This window comes from Drosophila obscura, unplaced genomic scaffold (assembly GCF_018151105.1).
Source record: "Drosophila obscura isolate BZ-5 IFL unplaced genomic scaffold, ASM1815110v1 contig_200, whole genome shotgun sequence".
NCBI classification, from domain to species: Eukaryota; Metazoa; Arthropoda; class Insecta; order Diptera; family Drosophilidae; genus Drosophila; species Drosophila obscura.
Window position 1 is genome coordinate 3,128,663 of NW_024542791.1, and position 17,653 is coordinate 3,146,315.

A 17,653-nucleotide genomic window follows, 5' to 3' on the forward strand; every position below is an offset into this window, starting at 1 on the left:
AGGGTTCAAACCTTTCGAAAAAGCTTGCTGCTGCTTGCCTCCGATTTCCCACGTTTAGAACGAATCACAACAGAACGCATCATTAATCATGGCAACAGGGCAGCGGCAGCAGCAGCAGGATGGATGGATGCTTGGGGTTGACCGAGCGGGGGGTACAAAAACCAACGCGAGGCGGCCTAAAACTTACTTTTTTTTTTTTAACCAGAGAAACCAGCCGCCAAAAGCAGATCCCAACACACAGCAGCCACACAGCAGCAATCGCGGCAGAAGTTGCCACCGAAGATGCAGGCAACACATAACAAAAACAACAACAACAACAAAAATACAGAAAACAAGAACAAACCTGGACACAAAGGCGCGTTTTCAGGTCTTCGTTTTTAAGAACGGGAACGAGATTCAGAGACTCCAACTCCGATTCCAAACTCCGCGACTCTGTGTCCAAATTGGAGTCGGGTTGGGTATCGGGTATCTGTTTTCATGGTCAATCACCCGTGTGTGGAACGCACATTTTTGGTTGCAAGTAGCGACACACACACACACACCATCTAATTATATAGAAGAAAACATTCCACTTCTAATAGCGAAATTAATCAAATCATCAAAAGAAAAAGACTCACAGGACTCCTTAATGTCTTGGTGCGGCTGGAGCTGGAGCTGAAGCTGAAGCTGGAACAACTTCTTTCTATTCATCCTATTTTTTTTTTATAGGCGCGCAAGTTCATTGCACGTGTGCCTGTGCCTGCCTCCTACCTATGGTAGTTTTCTCTAGTCTTCAAACAATTGGCCCAAACGCAAGCCCAAGACGCAAGCCAAAATTAAAACCAGTTTCAGTTTTCAGCTTCTCTTTGGTGGTTTTCGCTCTTAAATATCGAACTGGCTTCTTTTTCGGATACATTCGGAGGAGACGAAACCAGTTTTTTTTTTTGTGCTCAAAAGGAAGTCTCTGTCCCTCCCCACACTCTTCAATTGGGGGGGTGTAAAGTGCAACCCAAAAAAAAAAACCAAAAACAAAAACTCCAAACTCAAGTTTAAAGTTAATAGAAAATTTCATTTCTTTTTCGATTTGGAGTTCACTTTTTTTTCAACCCATTTCCAGCTCGCAGTCTCAGATAATAATCACAACATGAAACTATTTTTGAAGCACTTAAAACGAGAGACCCATAAATCTTTTTTTTTTTTTTTCGGGAATAGTAGAACAAACCCCAAAAACCTAAAACTGAACCGAATCGAAACGAAACGAAACGAAACGCGGAGAACAACGGCGGAGTGGAGGAGTCTGGAGAGAGAAAGAGCAACGACATCGTTAAATTGCAGCTATTCGAAGCACTTTTTCTTTCTTTTTTATTTGTGGTGTGTCTTGGATGATTATTTTTTCGAGTGCTGCGCTGCGCAGTTTTCTGTGTGTATTGTTCGGGTTCATTGCTATATTTATTTCTACATTTCGACTGAATTACAGATTACAGTCGATGTATTTGATTCTTTCAAATTTTTGATGCATGTTTTGTGGTTTTAATAATAACAGAGCTCAGTTTTAAAGAATCTTTCATTTCCAGTGATAATATTTCTCTTGATTTAGAAAATATATTTTATGGAATATTTTGGAGTATACTTTTAGTTGACATTTTGTTTTCGAATTTTTTGTGGGGGCTATTAACAGTGGGTCATAAAACCCGACTTCTGACTAAATATATTTTTCGGAGTATTTCTGATTGTTTTTGGCAGCATATATAAGAAGGGTAATATTTTAAAACAATGTTTTTCTGTTTCTGACCATAAGTTTAAATTTCTGCGTAAATATATTTTTCGGAGTAATTCGGAGTGTGAATTATTAACCATAAAATATGACTTTGCCAATAAAAGATTATTTAATTAACTTGTTTGGCATTAAAACGCATCGCCCACTCCATCTTCGGAGTAATTAGGAGTACCTTGAGATAATTTTGATGTCATTCGGAGTTTACTGAGTAATTTTCGAGTAATTTTGAAGTTGCCTTGTTCGCTTCGATGGCACGCGGCGAAAGTCAAACTGCCGAGAAGGAAAGGATTCCATTCCTCCGAAGAAGCGCATAATTAATTTCCGAAATATTTCGATGGCCCATTCGCGAGTGCAAGCACGGGGGCGTGTGGCGGTGGAGAAGGGATGTGGCATGATAGCCGAAAGCGAGAGAGAAAATTGACAGGCTAATTTATTGTAACGGCAACTGACAAGCTCCCGCAATCTGTGTGCCTCATCCACAGCCGCTGGCCTGCCTCATCCTACCAGCCTCTGCATCCAGGGGGCCTGCATCAGGCCACTTTCATTGTCTTCCATCGCCTGATAAATGAAGATGAAGGCGACCTGATTTTTATTGTTATTTCCGTTTCATTCCAGAGATCTTGCTGGTATCGTATCTCTCCTCCTGCTCCGCTCCGCTCCTCCAGGGGACTCCTTCATGAAGCAGCGCATGACTTGCCGAATTTGGCAGACTTAACGGCAATTTAAAGTGACGCCTCTAATTGATGTCCCAAAGGAAGTCGCGGCGACGCTTTTTTCAGAGAGGGAGGAGAGCAGCGTAAAGTTTGTAGGAGCCCTAAATGTTCGTGCCACAGAATGGTGTGGGTCACACGCACACACATGACCCTGGGGCACCCTGGGAGGGTGGTTTGGATCTAATCTGATGACACAAATGAGCAATCAGAATATCAGGCCAGACATTTGTATTACTCGTGCGACATCTGCGGGCTGTGCTGGGCCAGGGCCTGACTGACACAATCGTTTCGAAATGGGAAAACTTCTCCCATAGAACTGACAGCTGCCGAAAGGGTCAAGGTTCAAGCAGAGCAGAGCGGGGGCAGACACATCCACATCAAAATATTTATGACAGTTTATTAAAAGGGGGAAAAGAGAGCAATTGTTGACAAGCAAAAGAACTTCGATATAATGGGAACTATAGAAGGTGTTTATGTTCATTCCAATCTCTGGGGATCTACTACAATAAAGGAAGACCACATTTTTCTCTCATGGAACACATCGATTCTCCTCTTTGAAATCGGATCTCAAAGGAAGCGAAGATTGAGATATAATGGCAACTATAGAAGGTATTTGTTTACATTTCATTCTGATTTGATCTTCAGTAAAAACAGAAATTCCTTTTATTCACAATCTTAACTAAAAGATCTCCTTAATGTGGAAATTTTGTCATAAATAAATAAATAAATGACAGGTGATAAAGGGGAAGGTTTCAAACGCTTTCCCCCGATATATCTATAAATATGTGGCATTGAAAGGTCGCTCTGACAAGGGGGGCATGCCGTTACCGGGATGCAAAAGTATTTCTGGGCTGCAGGTGTTTTTTTATGGCTTAATTAGTTTATTTTCTGCCAACACTACAACACCAACCCGGCATATGCACGTGTAAGAGTCGTACAGTTTCAAGGACACAACAAATTGGAAGCGTAGCATAACAAATTAGATAATATCCACATCAAGTAGTTGAACCAGTGCACTGGTTTATAAACAGTTTGGCAAATTATATTAGATGTAGTCTAACCCCACAGACCAACCATCGTGCACTAGCAAAATTCATAGAATGATCTGTGCGATTTGGGAAATTATATTATTACCCGATAGCATAATTTCACAAATCGCATATGTCGATTGAGCTATGAATTTTACTAGTGCACTCCTGGTCTTAGTTCTCCTTAGCGGCGAGACATCCTACTGCTGACGTTCCCATGGCAAAAGGGTTTGGGAGGATGGATAACGTGCTAAAGGATCCTAATTGCGCTTATGGCAAGTGCAGTATCTTCGGATGTAACTGCGACGGCCGGTGAAGGAAATAAAGGATCGGATCCTATACTTTCCAAAGATGTTGTCTTTTTATCTTCAGACGATCATCATCAGCGCAAATAAAATATAAACTCTCAGCTTGGGCAAAGCTTTTTTAAAAAAAAAAAAGTTTTTTAAATTTCTTTTTTGTTTTTTTGTTCCAAAATAAAAAAATCAAATTTCCACATTAGAAGCATAGCATAATAATTAAGATAATAACCACATCAAGTTGTTGATTTTATTGGTTTATTAACAGTTTTGGAAACTTATATTATATGTAGTCCAGCCCCACAGTCCAACCATCGTGCACTAGCAAAATTCATAGATCTATGCGATTTGGGAAATTACATTATTACCCGATAATATAATTTCACAAATCGCACAAATCGTGCTATGAATTTCATTAGTGCACTTCTGGGCTTAGTTCTCGTTGGCGGTGAGACGTCCGACTGCTGAAGTCCTCAAGGCAAAGGGGTTTGCAGAGATGGATCACGTGTTAGAGGTTCCAAGTTGCGCTTATGGAAAGTGCAATATTTTCGGATGTAACTGTGACGGCGGGTGTAGAAAATAAAGTATCCTACGCTTTCAGAAGAAACAGAAACCTGCAGCTTGAGCAAAGCTTCTTCCTCAACAGAACAAAGTTTTTCGAATTTATAGTTTATTTTTGTTCCAGGAAATCAATTTCTCGGACATGCCACATTAAAAGCATTGCATAACAAATCCCCCAGTAGCTGGATTGATTGTACTATTGTACAACGGTTTGCGGAAATAGTATCGTGACCCCCCCCCCCTACCAACCAACCAACATCATCTCATAGGAATCGAATAATGACGTTCACTAGTGGACTCCTGGTCTTGGTACTCCTTAGAGGTATGACGTCCTACTGCTTATATTCAATTAAAGGCGTTTGCGAGGATGGAAACCCTGTTACAGCCTGTAAATTTATAGTTTTAAAACACTTTTCCCATAAAAGATTAACCCCAAGTTTCTGATAAATTAAAAAAAACTCTTTCCCTTTCCTGTGTATTTTTTTCTACGGAAAAACAAACATTTACTTTGATGATTCAGAATCTTACGGATGGAATCTCAACAGACACAATCTCCCAGATACAATATCTTGCGCAATCAAACAGAAAGTCGCGTGAGGCAGATAAGAATGGGATTTTACTCGTAGAACCATAAAACATACGATTTAATTGGGATTTCCATTCATTTTCAGACTGCAGAAGGAGTTTTCTTTAGCTCTTTATACTGCCAAAGCGTTTTCCTTTTAGCTATCAGTCTCCATCCATAGTTGATGGTTCTCTTTGGCAAGACAAACGTTTTTAGCAACTGTTTGCTGACCAGATAGAGAGAGAGAGAGAGAGAGATACCTCCTCCATTATACGGAATTCGCACCCAGTCAATAGAGGACGGACCCAGACCCCCCAAAGATCCATCAGGTGCGAAAGTTGCATTAGAGGGCGACAGCCACAGCCACGTACTTACTTACGTGTACTATTCCTATTTGTTCCGGCCAAACAGCCGCGGGCAGCGTAGAGGCAGAAGGTGAAGGGTGCTGCTGCTGCTGCTGCTGCTGCTGCTGCTTCTGGGGCTGCTGGTGCCAAGTATCTGCGTAATTCTGAGGTGCTTTTGGGATGCCTTCGAGTAGTCGTCGTCTGCTCATTAACAGCTTAGGGTACCAGCGGCAGCCGCACTTCAGACACGCACACGGATGTCTCACAGGCGACAAAAAAAAAAAAAGAAATAAAGAACCAAATGGGGTACAAGAGGGTGTTGCACACGTTGCACAGACAATGTGTCAAATAAGGCTTGACAACAGGAAAAAGGAAAAGCGTGTGAGCAAAAGAAAAGACACGAGAGATACAAAGGAGAGGATTTGTCGGGGAACACTTCTCACTCCCACTCCCCATTGACAATGACATTCGCCCGAGACGACACTGGAAGCAGCAGGAACATGGCATGGCATGGCCTCAAGTCCAAGTCAAGGCTAGGCCTTCAAGAGGTTCTTCAACTCGTATGTAGATGATGGGGAAATGCATGCTGGCACATCTACAATGGCAGAATATCTCTTAAAGTTTTACGAGTTTTAATTTGAATGGAAAACCCTGTATGTATAAAGAGATTCTTCCACATATGCCTAATCCATTCCTAGACAACTAAAAGTAGAGGCTGTGAACTTTATGCTATTTCCCAATCAAATTAAATTATTCCCTGATTTTGCTTGGGATTCTTTCGAAAAAATACTAGAAAGTTCTCAATTTGGCATGCGAATTACAGCTGCCATCACTAATAACAGCTGATTGACAAGGGAGAACAGCTCATTTAATGGGAAAATATTTCAAAATAGTTTTAAATTATTTTAATTTGAATAATATAATAATATAATATAATATTTCAACTGAATGTCAAAATTTTCCTCGTAATATTATAATTTTTGTAATTATTATTTTATTTTTATTTTAATTTCAAATGATTAATATTTTTAATTTTTTTATTTTTTATAAAAATAATCGAAGTCCGAAATAAATTTTGTGTTTCGTAATAAACAACTTTTGATCGCAAATATTAATCCATAATATTCAATACATCCATTTTTGTATAAGGAACAATGTATATTAAGTGGAAAAATAGAGTTATTCTTCGTATATTTTACGCTACAATTCATCCCCAAAATACTGAGCAGTTCAGTTCTTTTTGTGGGGGTAGTTCCGGCGATCCATTCGCATTCCTTTAAATACTTCAACGCCCATTCGCCACCATATGTTTTCCCCATTTCCATCTGGCACGCGTATTTTCCCCCATTCCAAATTAAAGAAAAACTATAAATAAAAGCGAGAAGGACACAAAAGTCCGACGAACTCACTTTCTCTGTATTAAAGAGGATCTATGCTTGCCATACAATAAGTACTATTCCACTTACTTGGATTATTATTCGCCTCACGCCAATGGGCAGCCGCTCGACATCCGAATGTTGACCGTGAGAGACCCTTGCAGCAGCTCCACTTTTTGCCAGACCACAAACCCGGATGATATCGATATGACTTGGGGGTATTGCTGTCCTCGCAAACTGCAAAAAAAAAAAAAAAAACAAGGCAAGGTAAAAAAAGATTAACCCAAAAAATAAATAAAGATGTGTGGCTATCGCCTTTGATCGATCAGGCAGCTGCGAGAGTCGTTTCTTTTTTTTTTTTTTTGGGGAGATCCAAACCTTGTCGTATGGCACGGATCCACTCGTTGCGCTCCTTTTCGCTGTTGGCTATCACGTAGAGTGTGTACTGTGGCACTGCTCGTCCACCGTTCTGCTGCTGTCCACCCTCGACACCAGATCGATCTTGCAGCTCCGTCTGCTGTTGCTGCTGCTGCTGCTGCTGCTGCTTCTGTTGCGTTGAGGAGATCTCACAGTAGCCCACTTGGAATGGATAACCCTATGGATGGTATGAATGAATGAATGGATTTTCTCAACAAAATCTTTTCGTGGCTACTCACATCCGGTGCAAAGGGATCGCCGCCCTCTCCGTTAACGGTCGCCTCCTCCACAAGGCGTACGCCCTTCAACTGTATTCGACCGCGTTCGCGTCTCCGCTGCAAAAGATACAGCACAAAGCCAAAAAGAAACAAAGTAGGTTAGAAAGTGTTAATTAACTTTTATAAAAACTAATTTACAATTTTCGAGGGGTTTATAAATTGGTTTAAAACGGATTTAGTTGGGATTTCCATTAAGGTAAATGATTACGGGTTTTGGTAGCGATTTATAAATAAATAAAAAAAGTTTAGGCAATAGAAAAGTTGATGCCAAACGTTAAAGGGTACAATTTCTGATCACAAGAGAAGCTATGAGATTCTCTTTAATTATGGTTCGATTTTCTCCTACAAAATATCCATTAATTTACTTAATATTCAATGCCCTTTTTCAATTTCTTCGAACAAGTACTCTCTTTTGCCTTCATTTCTAAGAAGAATTTTTAAGATTCTCCAAGAATAATTAAACTATTAATTTATTTATTTTTAATTTTAATTAATTCCCACAAGATTTATCCATAATTTACGATTCCCATTAATTAACTTCCCATCCAAAGCCCTCCCTCTGCGGGACATAATTTTTCTTATCCATCGAAGCATCCACTTTACAGCATCACACTTTCCATTGCATCGTACAAGTATTCCCTTTCTTCTCTTTGCTTCTTCAATCATTTTCAATCATAATCATCATATCTTTAGCTCCATTAGCAGCATCATTATCATTACAATTATCATGTTTCCAAGTCATCTACTGCAACCCGTACGAGGGCATGCATGCCATCCCCCAATACCCCCAATACCATCTCATTATATCCCACATACAAGACCATATCTCACACATTAGCAGCGCCAATTTAACGGATGAAATGGAATGAAATGGTATGGGGGTTTTTCCTTCTCGAGTGCAAGTTTCAATTGGCTTTTCCGTGCCGCACAGCATTTGAAACAATTTTCATTTCATTTTAAATTTGAATTTCATTTCTTTTGGCTGTCTTGTTTTTGTGCTGCCTCATGGTTTCCCGCCTTCAACATGTACTTGAGGCGCCTCCGCAACCCTCTCTTTATGCCGCTTTGTACCCCCACTTAGCCTTTGGCTTAACCCAGAATAAGTTTTTGACGTTTTATGCTGAAGTTTTATGTACATTTTGTTTGTTCGCTTTATCAAACTTCACTTTGTGTCAGAGTCTGCCGCGGAAGAGATTGAAAAGGAAGTTCAATTTCTTTTCATGAAAAATACGAGAGGAACTCCCTTCTACCCTTTTGATTTTCCCAGTCGCTGGCTCTGCCCTTCCTCCCACACAGTCTCTTTCGGTTTTGATGCTTTGTTTTTATTTATTTTTACCCTGTTATTGTCGTGCTACAAAGAGGGTATTTTGTATCCGAGAAGAGGCAAAGACTATGAGAAAACGAAAGCATATTCGAATGGGTATCGTTATTACGGCCAACATTGAAAGAAAACTAGAAACTAAAAAGAAACTATATACGGATTACATTTTATTTATTTATTTTAGTATGTCATTCTTTAAATGTAAGCTTTAATAGTTCAGTTTCCATCTATATTTAATTTAAATTTTTGTTAATTACAATTTTCAATTTTTTAACTTTTTTAGTTTAATTTTTAAATTAAATTAAATTGTTTTAATATTTTAATTTAAAGTAAAATAATATAAAGATTTTTTCTTAATCCGTTAACTTAATTTTCTATTTTTCCCCACAGTTCATGTATTTAAATTTGAATGATCATTCCTGTTTGAATTTATTCTTTAGTATTCAGTATTTAGTATTCTTTAGGGTATCCTATGGGTCGCCATATCCCCCAACCATATCCCAATTACCCATTCTTACATGTAGGTTATTGCTGCGTGTAAAGCTTTTGTGTTTGTTTACTTATTTTGTTCAAATTGCTGCTTATTTATTTGAGGTCTTTGTGTCAACTGCTGGCTGGCTGGCTAGCTGGCTGGGGCTGGGTTCTTGTTGATGAGGTTTTTATGTTGCTGTTGCCTCACTCTTTTGTTTGGATAGATGTTTTCTTCGGATAGGTTCCAGCGATAAGTCAATAAGAAGAGAAGGAAGCCCTCCCTGCGAGAGGCTAAAACCAAGACACAAACAACGTGCTTATCGCTTTGGTCTTAAAATTTCACTGGAGACCTGCAGAGTGCAGAGAGAACCCCCCAACTGTTCCTCAAGATATCTCCCCAAACGCTTCCCGCCGTAACCTAAAAAGATATCCCCATTCTCCCATCCAGAAAAGTTATGGGCCATCTTAGATGCCATCCACCAGCCAGCCAGGTCTTTCTTTGTTCGCCGTCAAAGTCAATTAGGCCAATTAACTTGGCTTAATTGAGCTTTAAGGCAGCACAGCGCGCTCTTTTGGGTCTTCCCGATTGTTGCAGCCACTCCAACCTTCGCTCTCTCAACCTCCCTCTTCCTGCAGGCATGCCTCCTTACCCCACCATGTCGCATATCCGTCAAGTGTCGGCACACGTGCAAAAATTACCCTCGCAAAAAAAGGATGACGATGCCAACGCTGAGGAGCTCCGTCAAGTGCCATCAAGTGGAATGCCAGGACGATGGCGACGGCGAAAAAAAAAAGGGGAATACAAATTTAAATGGCGCACATTTTTTCGGCGGCAGTTAAGTTTAAGTTTATTAAGAATCTCCAGACGGGTATGTTAACAGCAATAAGCAAGGGATGTGGCTACAACCAGTTGCTTGTAGGAAAAGAAGGAACAAGAAAAGATTTATGTGGCAGATCCTACAAGGGGAGGCTTTGCTGACAATTATTTTTGGCAGTTCTTACAAGAAAGCTTTTCGAAAATAATTTTATATTTCTGTCACCTTGCCGGAATCATATAAAAATCATAATGAAAATTTTAAAAATTAATAGAAATGTTTTTGAGAGACACTGCCTTAAAGTTTCGATATATTCTATTCAATTAAAATTTATTCTTAATCTGATTTTGAACAGTATAACAATTAAGTTTTTAACTTTTTTACATCTTGAAACAATTTTTTATTATTTTGTTATTTTTTATTTTTTTTTCCAAGATGATGATGATTTTCTGTCACGCAAACACGCGACTTACAGTATCAAATTTTAATGCCAAGAACGAGAATATGTATCTTTAAGCAGCTCAATAGTCAGTCAGCCATTCTATAAGATGAGCTGAAATTATCCCTCTAGCATCTCCTCTGGCATTCCCCTAGCTAATTCCTAGTATTACTATTAGCCAATGCCTCAGTCCCCGACTAAGCAGCTAAGCAGCTACTAAATTGAAAAACATCATCTAAAATTAAGTGGGAGAAAGTGGGAGGAAGGCATCAAACAGTAGCAAAAGTGGCAATAGAACGAAAAATAATAAAAGAGGAGTCACAGCAGCAGCAGCAGCAGCAACAGCAACAGCGGGAGGTATAGAAAAATAGTCCAACAGAGCTAGATGGCATCCGGCGTCTGTCATGGGGTGGCAGCAACTAACCAACCCAGTTCGCCAGACGATGCTTCCTGAACATGCCACTGCCACACAGAGAGAGGCAGAGGGGCAGGCACAGAGAAAGAAGTAGATATATGTCGTGCCACTTTCTCGTGAATAGCAGTACTAGCTGGGTAATTCTGAATCCAAAGAACAAAAAAACATAACTAAACGGAACTCCGTTTCCAACTGAAATGGAAATGGAAATGGAAAACGGGCTGGGGAAGGGAAAAATTGAAAAAGTAGAATCAGAACTACGAAAAATTGCACAAAACTTGTGCCTTCTGGGCCTTTGGCTGTGGGTCAATGAACTCTGTCTCTCTGTGCAGCTCAAAGGTTGCGCGTTTGCGAATGGGAATGCTGAACATATGTTTGGGGCAGGACTGGGGCTAGGGCTGGGGCTGGGGCAGTGGCAGGGCATGCCATAACAGTGCGACATGTGGCATCAATAAGCGAAATGAAGTTGCAGCTGCTTCTGATTTACTGAGGGAAAAACTGAAGCTAAAAATTGCCAGGCAATTAAACGGCAAAGATCGCAATGGCAAACAAACTGGAATGGAAATTTTCCATCAACTAAAACAAGAAACAAAACAAGGATAGAAAGAAAAGAAAACTATCAATCGAATCTAGAGACTTGGAATACCTTTTTTTAAATAGGTCTAAGGCAACAGAAATTTAGCAAGAATTTTTACTTGATTTTTATTGATCCATTTCTATGAAACCTTAGCCATAGATCCTACTACGCGAATGCATTACATCCTTTTACTTCCACAAAATACCTCTCATAATTATATCCCCTTGATATTCATTAAGTGAAATGTAAAACCAGTTAGCGAGAAAATGAGACTCCGCCCAAGTGAAAGTCAATTAAGAAACGGGCATTAATTAATCAAATTGATTAACGAAATGCAGTTGGTTTTTTTTTTTTTTGCCTCGAGGGGCAAACCCCACAGAACGATAATGGAGTTAGGAACTGAACACCCGATTGAGAATGATATTAGTTTGAAACTCGAACAGAATCGAGTGTTGAAAGATGGTTGGAGCATTTCTTGAGGCTAATTCGTTTGGACAGGCCAACCGAAGGATGGCCTGGGAGATGGGATGTTGCTGCTGTCAACAGCAGCAGTGGGAAAGTTTTATTGAAAAGTGGTTCTTCTGCCACAGTTCTTTTTCTACGGGTTTTTCTTCAGTTTTTTCTTCAAGTTTTTCCTTCAATTTTCCCTGCTCTAAGAACAAGTATTCTTTTGCATAATTTGACAGTCAGAAAATTGGTCTTCTATTGTAAGTTCTTGAGCTGTGAAGTTGTCATGGAATTTCCCCAAAGAAAAAAGAAGAAGGAACGACAACAGGTTGAAACATGAAACGATGGTTGCACCTGTGTCCGGGGGTGCACATACCATGTATATCCTTCTTTAATCCCATTGTTAGCAAGGACGAAAGCCGAGAAGGAGACCCTTAATAATGGGACTACAGGGACAATCACCTGTGCATAATTGAGAGAACTGTCAAAGCAGAGACGAATCCACTGCACTTCTCAGGTAGGCGCACAAAATTAGAGAAGAAAAAGGGCCTACAGCAGCAACAGCAGCAGCAGCTCAAAGGGAGCTCTTGGAAAATGTAGAAGGAAAAGCGAGCAGCCAAAGAGGGAAACGATTAACGTGAAAATTGCCATCGCAGAGGGTCAAAGTGGAGTGGGGTCACAGAGAGATAGAGAGAGAGAGAGAAAGAGAAGGGAAAAGGAGGTCTAGAAAGAAAGATGTAGAGAGAGCGTGGAAATTGAAAACTATTATTGTGAAATGAATAAAGAATGAGTGAAGAAAATGCAATGGGAAAGGAAATGGAAACAAATTAGAAAGAAATAATTGATTAAATTTACAAGTAATAAAAAAAAGAGAAAAGAATTTTCCGAAAGAAAAGTTTTACAAAGAAAGAGAGGTTCTAGCAAAAAATACTAGAGAAGTGTTACACAGAAAAATGGAATGTAAAGTATAAGAAAAATGTGAAAAATTAAATTAACTTAAATGATAAATAATAAAAGGAATTGACGGCTCATGCTCGCATTTTATTAAACGAATATACGAACATCAGAGAAAGATATTCAAACTCTAAGAAGTCGTATGTTATCTGATTACAATTCGTTGATTGAGTTCAAAGTTTCATTTCACTTAACATTTCGATCCATATTCAAAGATCTTTCTTTTAAGATAGCAAAATGCTAAAAACTGCTTGTAAATGATTTGATGCCAGTTGCCGTTCAAGATCAAAAAGATTCGATCTACAAAAGACAGAAATTCTACCCACTCTCTTCATACAAACATTAATTGTAAATGGTATTCCCACAATTAGAACAAAATGACGATTAGAGAAACGATCAAAATGCTCTCCAATTGAAGCAACAATCAATCCTCCCACTCTTCAAGTGCATCTTTCACTCCGTGAAAAAACATCAAAGTGGAACCTTTTTTTTGAATGTTGATTAATGAAAAAATAAAAAAAAAAAACTCCCCCCCGGACTGTCTGCTGTTGCGTCTTCATGTGGCATGTTCCAAGTGCCACATATTTTGAGCTGCATAACGAATCATCGCATTCCCGTTGCGATTGATCACAGAGAGGGGGCAGGCAGACTCGGCGACCGGACCGGAGACCCCTCTTCTGACAATCGCCAATGATTGATCGGACGACCGCATGTGGAGTGCGATTGAAAAATCGTTTCATATAAATTATAACTGTAATAAAGAGCGGCAAAACAAAACAAACATTTCGTAATGGGTTTTCAATTTTACAACCCACATCCACTCCCACTCCCAAGACAATAAAAAAAACACAGGAAAAGAGGGAGCAACCGATCTTCCAGTTCCACAAATTTATGCATTTTTCCAATGAAAATGAAAACTTCCTTTTCTTTCTGTTGGATTTTTTTTGAGGGGTTCCCAAAGCCCCCGCCTCCTCCTCCTCTTGCAGAAAAGGACATGCTTCGGTGATCCTACAAGTTTTTAGTTGTTCTAGTAATTAATTTCCCTTTCTGCTCTGTAATTTTGTGCTAAATCATGTGGCATGTCCATCTGCCTGCCGCCGACGCCGCCGCCTTCTTCCTGTCAACGCGTACAAGAATGACTTCCTCTCTTTTCATGAAAATTTGCATTATATATCCTGAGAAAAGACCATCAAACCATGAACTGCGATTTCATTGGAATTTCATTCTTTAGACAAAAAAAAAAAAAAAAAAAACATACACAAACAACAGATCCGATCCATCTACATACTCGTATGTGATGGATCACATAGACTGGCAAAGATAGAGACACTCCACAGAGGAACAGAGAGAGATACAAAAGGAAATCTTTGGGAACCGAGCGTTGGCGATGTAATTAACGATAAGCAGACCCACAAAAGTTCAAAGTTTACTTCGAAGAAAACCTCAATAATTAAATTTATAGAAAAGACAAAAACAAACCCCCACATAAGAAAACAGAAGATATGGAAAACTAAAGCTTTGATGAATTTTGTGATACTCTTTTTAGTTTGGGGAATATTTAGGGGAAACCAGTAAGATTTTTTTTACAAAAATAATACCAAATGCCATGATATTTTTCTTTACAGGATGTGGTATAATATTCCGATTGAGCTGAAATTTCAGAGTATTACTTAAGAGTTAATGGCGCGGATTATTACGATCCTTTCTAAATCTAACTTTAAAATTAGTTCCTACAAAATACCTTTTAATACCTAAACAACCTTACAGAATTCATGAAGAGCCCATAGGGTTTGATTAATATAAAGATTGTATATAAAGACTGTTCTTAATTTAAAATAAATAAATAATAAAATAAAACCGTTAAGCTCAATAACGAGAATACCATATTTTTATGATATTAAAAACTACTTTCAAGAGTTACCAAACTTCTCACATACCCTCTAATACCCTCTTGTAGGGCATTTAAAAGGAAAATCGAAGTCAGATAAAGATCAAGAAGAGCTTGTAGAGAGACACCACACACACACTCGAACAAAGCACAAGCAGGCGCACACCATCTGATCAATCAGAAAGGTGAGCACACAATACTAGTATATGTATCTCTGTGGAGTCCCTACCCCTCCATTCTCACCATCTATCCATTCGCCCCATAAATATGAAAATCGTGACTTGAACGCTTAAAAAGCGCTTAAAACGTATTAAGCAAACACACAGGCACACATTCATATGGAAAACTTGTCTACAATAAAGAAAACGAAGAGGAATAATTGAAAAGAGGGAGAAGAGATAAATGTGCCAGAGGAAATTGTCAGTCATAAGGTCATCCCGAAATTCCTATCCCCCCACCGATATCCCATATGGAAAGATCTATCTCTAGTATCAAATAATTACATGCGAGCGCAAAAGAGTTTTTCCCCCGCCTCGCACCGCAACCATTTGATAGATGTGTAAAGGAAAAACGAACGAAAAGAACAGAAACAGAAGGAGGTGGAGGGAATACCCCTACGCACACTCGGGATCTCTGCATCTCTCGTTGGATATTGCTTGGTTAGCTGTTCAAATACTCTTCCCCTGCTTCACTCAAGGCCCCGCCTTTTGTCTATTTTTGAAGCAATTTGTGTTTATTTTTATGTTTTGATAAATGCATTTTCCTGCAGGCATCGAGGGAAAAACATGCACCACACATCCAAAGAAAAACGTTGAGGAGGTCGTTCACTGTTAAGTTCTCGGTTCTCCATTGAATGGAAACTCTAATTGGTATATCAATAAATGGTTTAGCGCTGGGACATAAGTTCCGCTTGGGTTCTTAATGCAATGATATGCATGATATTTTATTTTTAGTAATAGTGGCAATATTAATCAAAAATATACCAAAGAAATATTAACACTGTATGGTATATTCTATAAATATATTTCATACATATTTATGTACATATGTACTGCCTTTTGTCTGTAAAACAATACATAAAACGCGAATAAACATGTGCGCAAAAGCTAAGGCTACGCTAAGGTGCGCTGCAGAATAAAACATCGAATAATAAACACAACACAAATGAAAATATAACTCCCTAAAGATACGCTCAGTTAATTTTGATTAATATGCAACCAAGTCAGAAATTCCTCAAGGAATCTACAAATTTCCAATATTAATCAATTAATTAACTACAATACAAGGAAAAGTCACCCATAAATGGGAAACACACCTAAAGCAAGCATCATTTGCGCTAAACACTCTCTCACAGCAAACAGCACGCACTCTCCCTCCTCTTCCACTCGCCCACCCACTCTCTTAGCTTTTGCTGCGCTTTGCTTGCCAAAGTCACACATAAATTGGAAACACACCTAAGCATTTACCGCAAACAAACACACTCTCACATCATTTACGCTCTCTTTGCTTTCGCTGCACTTCGCTCTGCTTCGCTTCGGCTCGTGTGCTCTTGTATCGCTTAGGCGCCTTCGTTGGCAAGTGCCCGGGTAGCTCAGTCGGTAGAGCATTGGACTTTTAATCCAAGGGTCCAGGGTTCAAGTCCCTGCTCGGGCGATCCAATTTTTTTCTTCTTTTTTCTTTCATTTTTGTTTTATGTTTTAAAATATTTTAATAATTATTTTTCCATACATTCTTCTCATATTTTTTAGAGTGTGGGAAAGAGCCTGGAGGCTGGGCTTCATTCATGAAAATGAAAATATGGTGCGAGGTGCAACAACATAATTAGGACAGGAAGAGGGCGGTCGGTCAGCGAGTAGAGCACACAAGCAACGCCCGCTGGGCAATTTGTCTGCATGGCGTTGTATGGAAGGGGGCATTGGCTCTGGGACCCAAAGCTCTCTGATGTCTGAGGTCCTCCTCCTCCACCTCCCATGACAGAAGCGCAGTGTCTGCGCCAATTCCTGAGCGATGACTCCGTAACGCCCCCAAACTACATAAAATAAAAGCCAGCAAAAAGGAATAGCTTTGTGTGGCGTAGCCTTTGATACCCTAGAGTGTCCATTGTTATTGTGATGCTCGCATATTTATACCCACTGCTTTGCCAACATCTCTTCCAAGGCAATATACCCCTTTCTAATACCCCTTTATAATTCCTCTGCCAAAAGAAAAGTGATGACCGGAGAGAGAGAGAGAAGACCAGTCCACTATCCCCCAGAGGGAGGGGTAAGAGAGTTATGCAGAGAAAGAGAGTGTGGGACTGTAATGGAAGCCGGAAACGGGGTGGATGCCAAACAGATTGAATCATTGGCCAGGCCAGACCAGGCCTATGGATGGGGCCATACGGGCACGATCCGGCACGGTCCGTCGTGTGGACAAGTCGCTGCAATTTATATCTGGTATCCGCTGGGTAGTATCTTTACATGACACATTCAGGGGAATTTTGATTTGGCGAAAATTGCATCCAAAAAACGGAAATTAGTCGAAGTCAAAAGTTGATACCGGCTGAAAGTCATTTATCATTTTGGACATATTTTATTTGTGTGTCGTTTCTTTTTCGCATTATATTTTGGAAACAATTGCTGGATGATTTTACAGTTACGCATTTAACGGGAACAAACGGGTTGAATGAAACAGTGGAACAGTAGAAGTTCTTGGAAAGAAGAATAATAAAAATTATACAAATCATTAGGAGTTCAGATAAATCAGGGAATGAGAATCATATCTTATGATGAGGTACGATAAGACTTTAGAGCACTGCTTAGAGGATTTAATTGGTATATCATGTATACGAATATGTAGCCATTTCAGCGGATTATATTGCAGTATTATCCTTCTGAAATAAAGTAACCTTTATTTTCTTTCGCTGTCCCCATAGTTAAAGAGGATATTAAAACCTACCATAACATTTATTTATGAGAACTTTGCTAAATGACTTTCAAATATTCGAAAC

The 17,653-nt window shown here is 39.4% G+C and overlaps 1 protein-coding gene and 1 non-coding gene across 2 annotated transcripts in view; one reads left to right on the forward strand and one right to left on the reverse strand.

Annotated features, from left to right (window-relative positions):
* Positions 1 to 17,653, reverse strand: part of LOC111078358 (tyrosine-protein kinase Btk29A) — a 52,853-nt gene that overhangs the window by 25,224 nt on the left and 9,976 nt on the right. The window contains exons 3-5 of the mRNA XM_022372999.2: positions 7,299 to 7,394; positions 7,021 to 7,237; positions 6,733 to 6,879 (exon numbers count right to left, since the gene is read on the reverse strand). Of these exons, the coding sequence (XP_022228691.2) occupies positions 6,733 to 6,879; positions 7,021 to 7,237; positions 7,299 to 7,394 (460 nt within the window). The remainder of the gene's footprint in view (positions 1 to 6,732; positions 6,880 to 7,020; positions 7,238 to 7,298; positions 7,395 to 17,653) is intronic.
* On the forward strand, positions 16,245 to 16,317 carry Trnak-uuu. Its single transcript has one exon. It is a non-coding gene; the product is annotated as a tRNA-Lys (tRNA).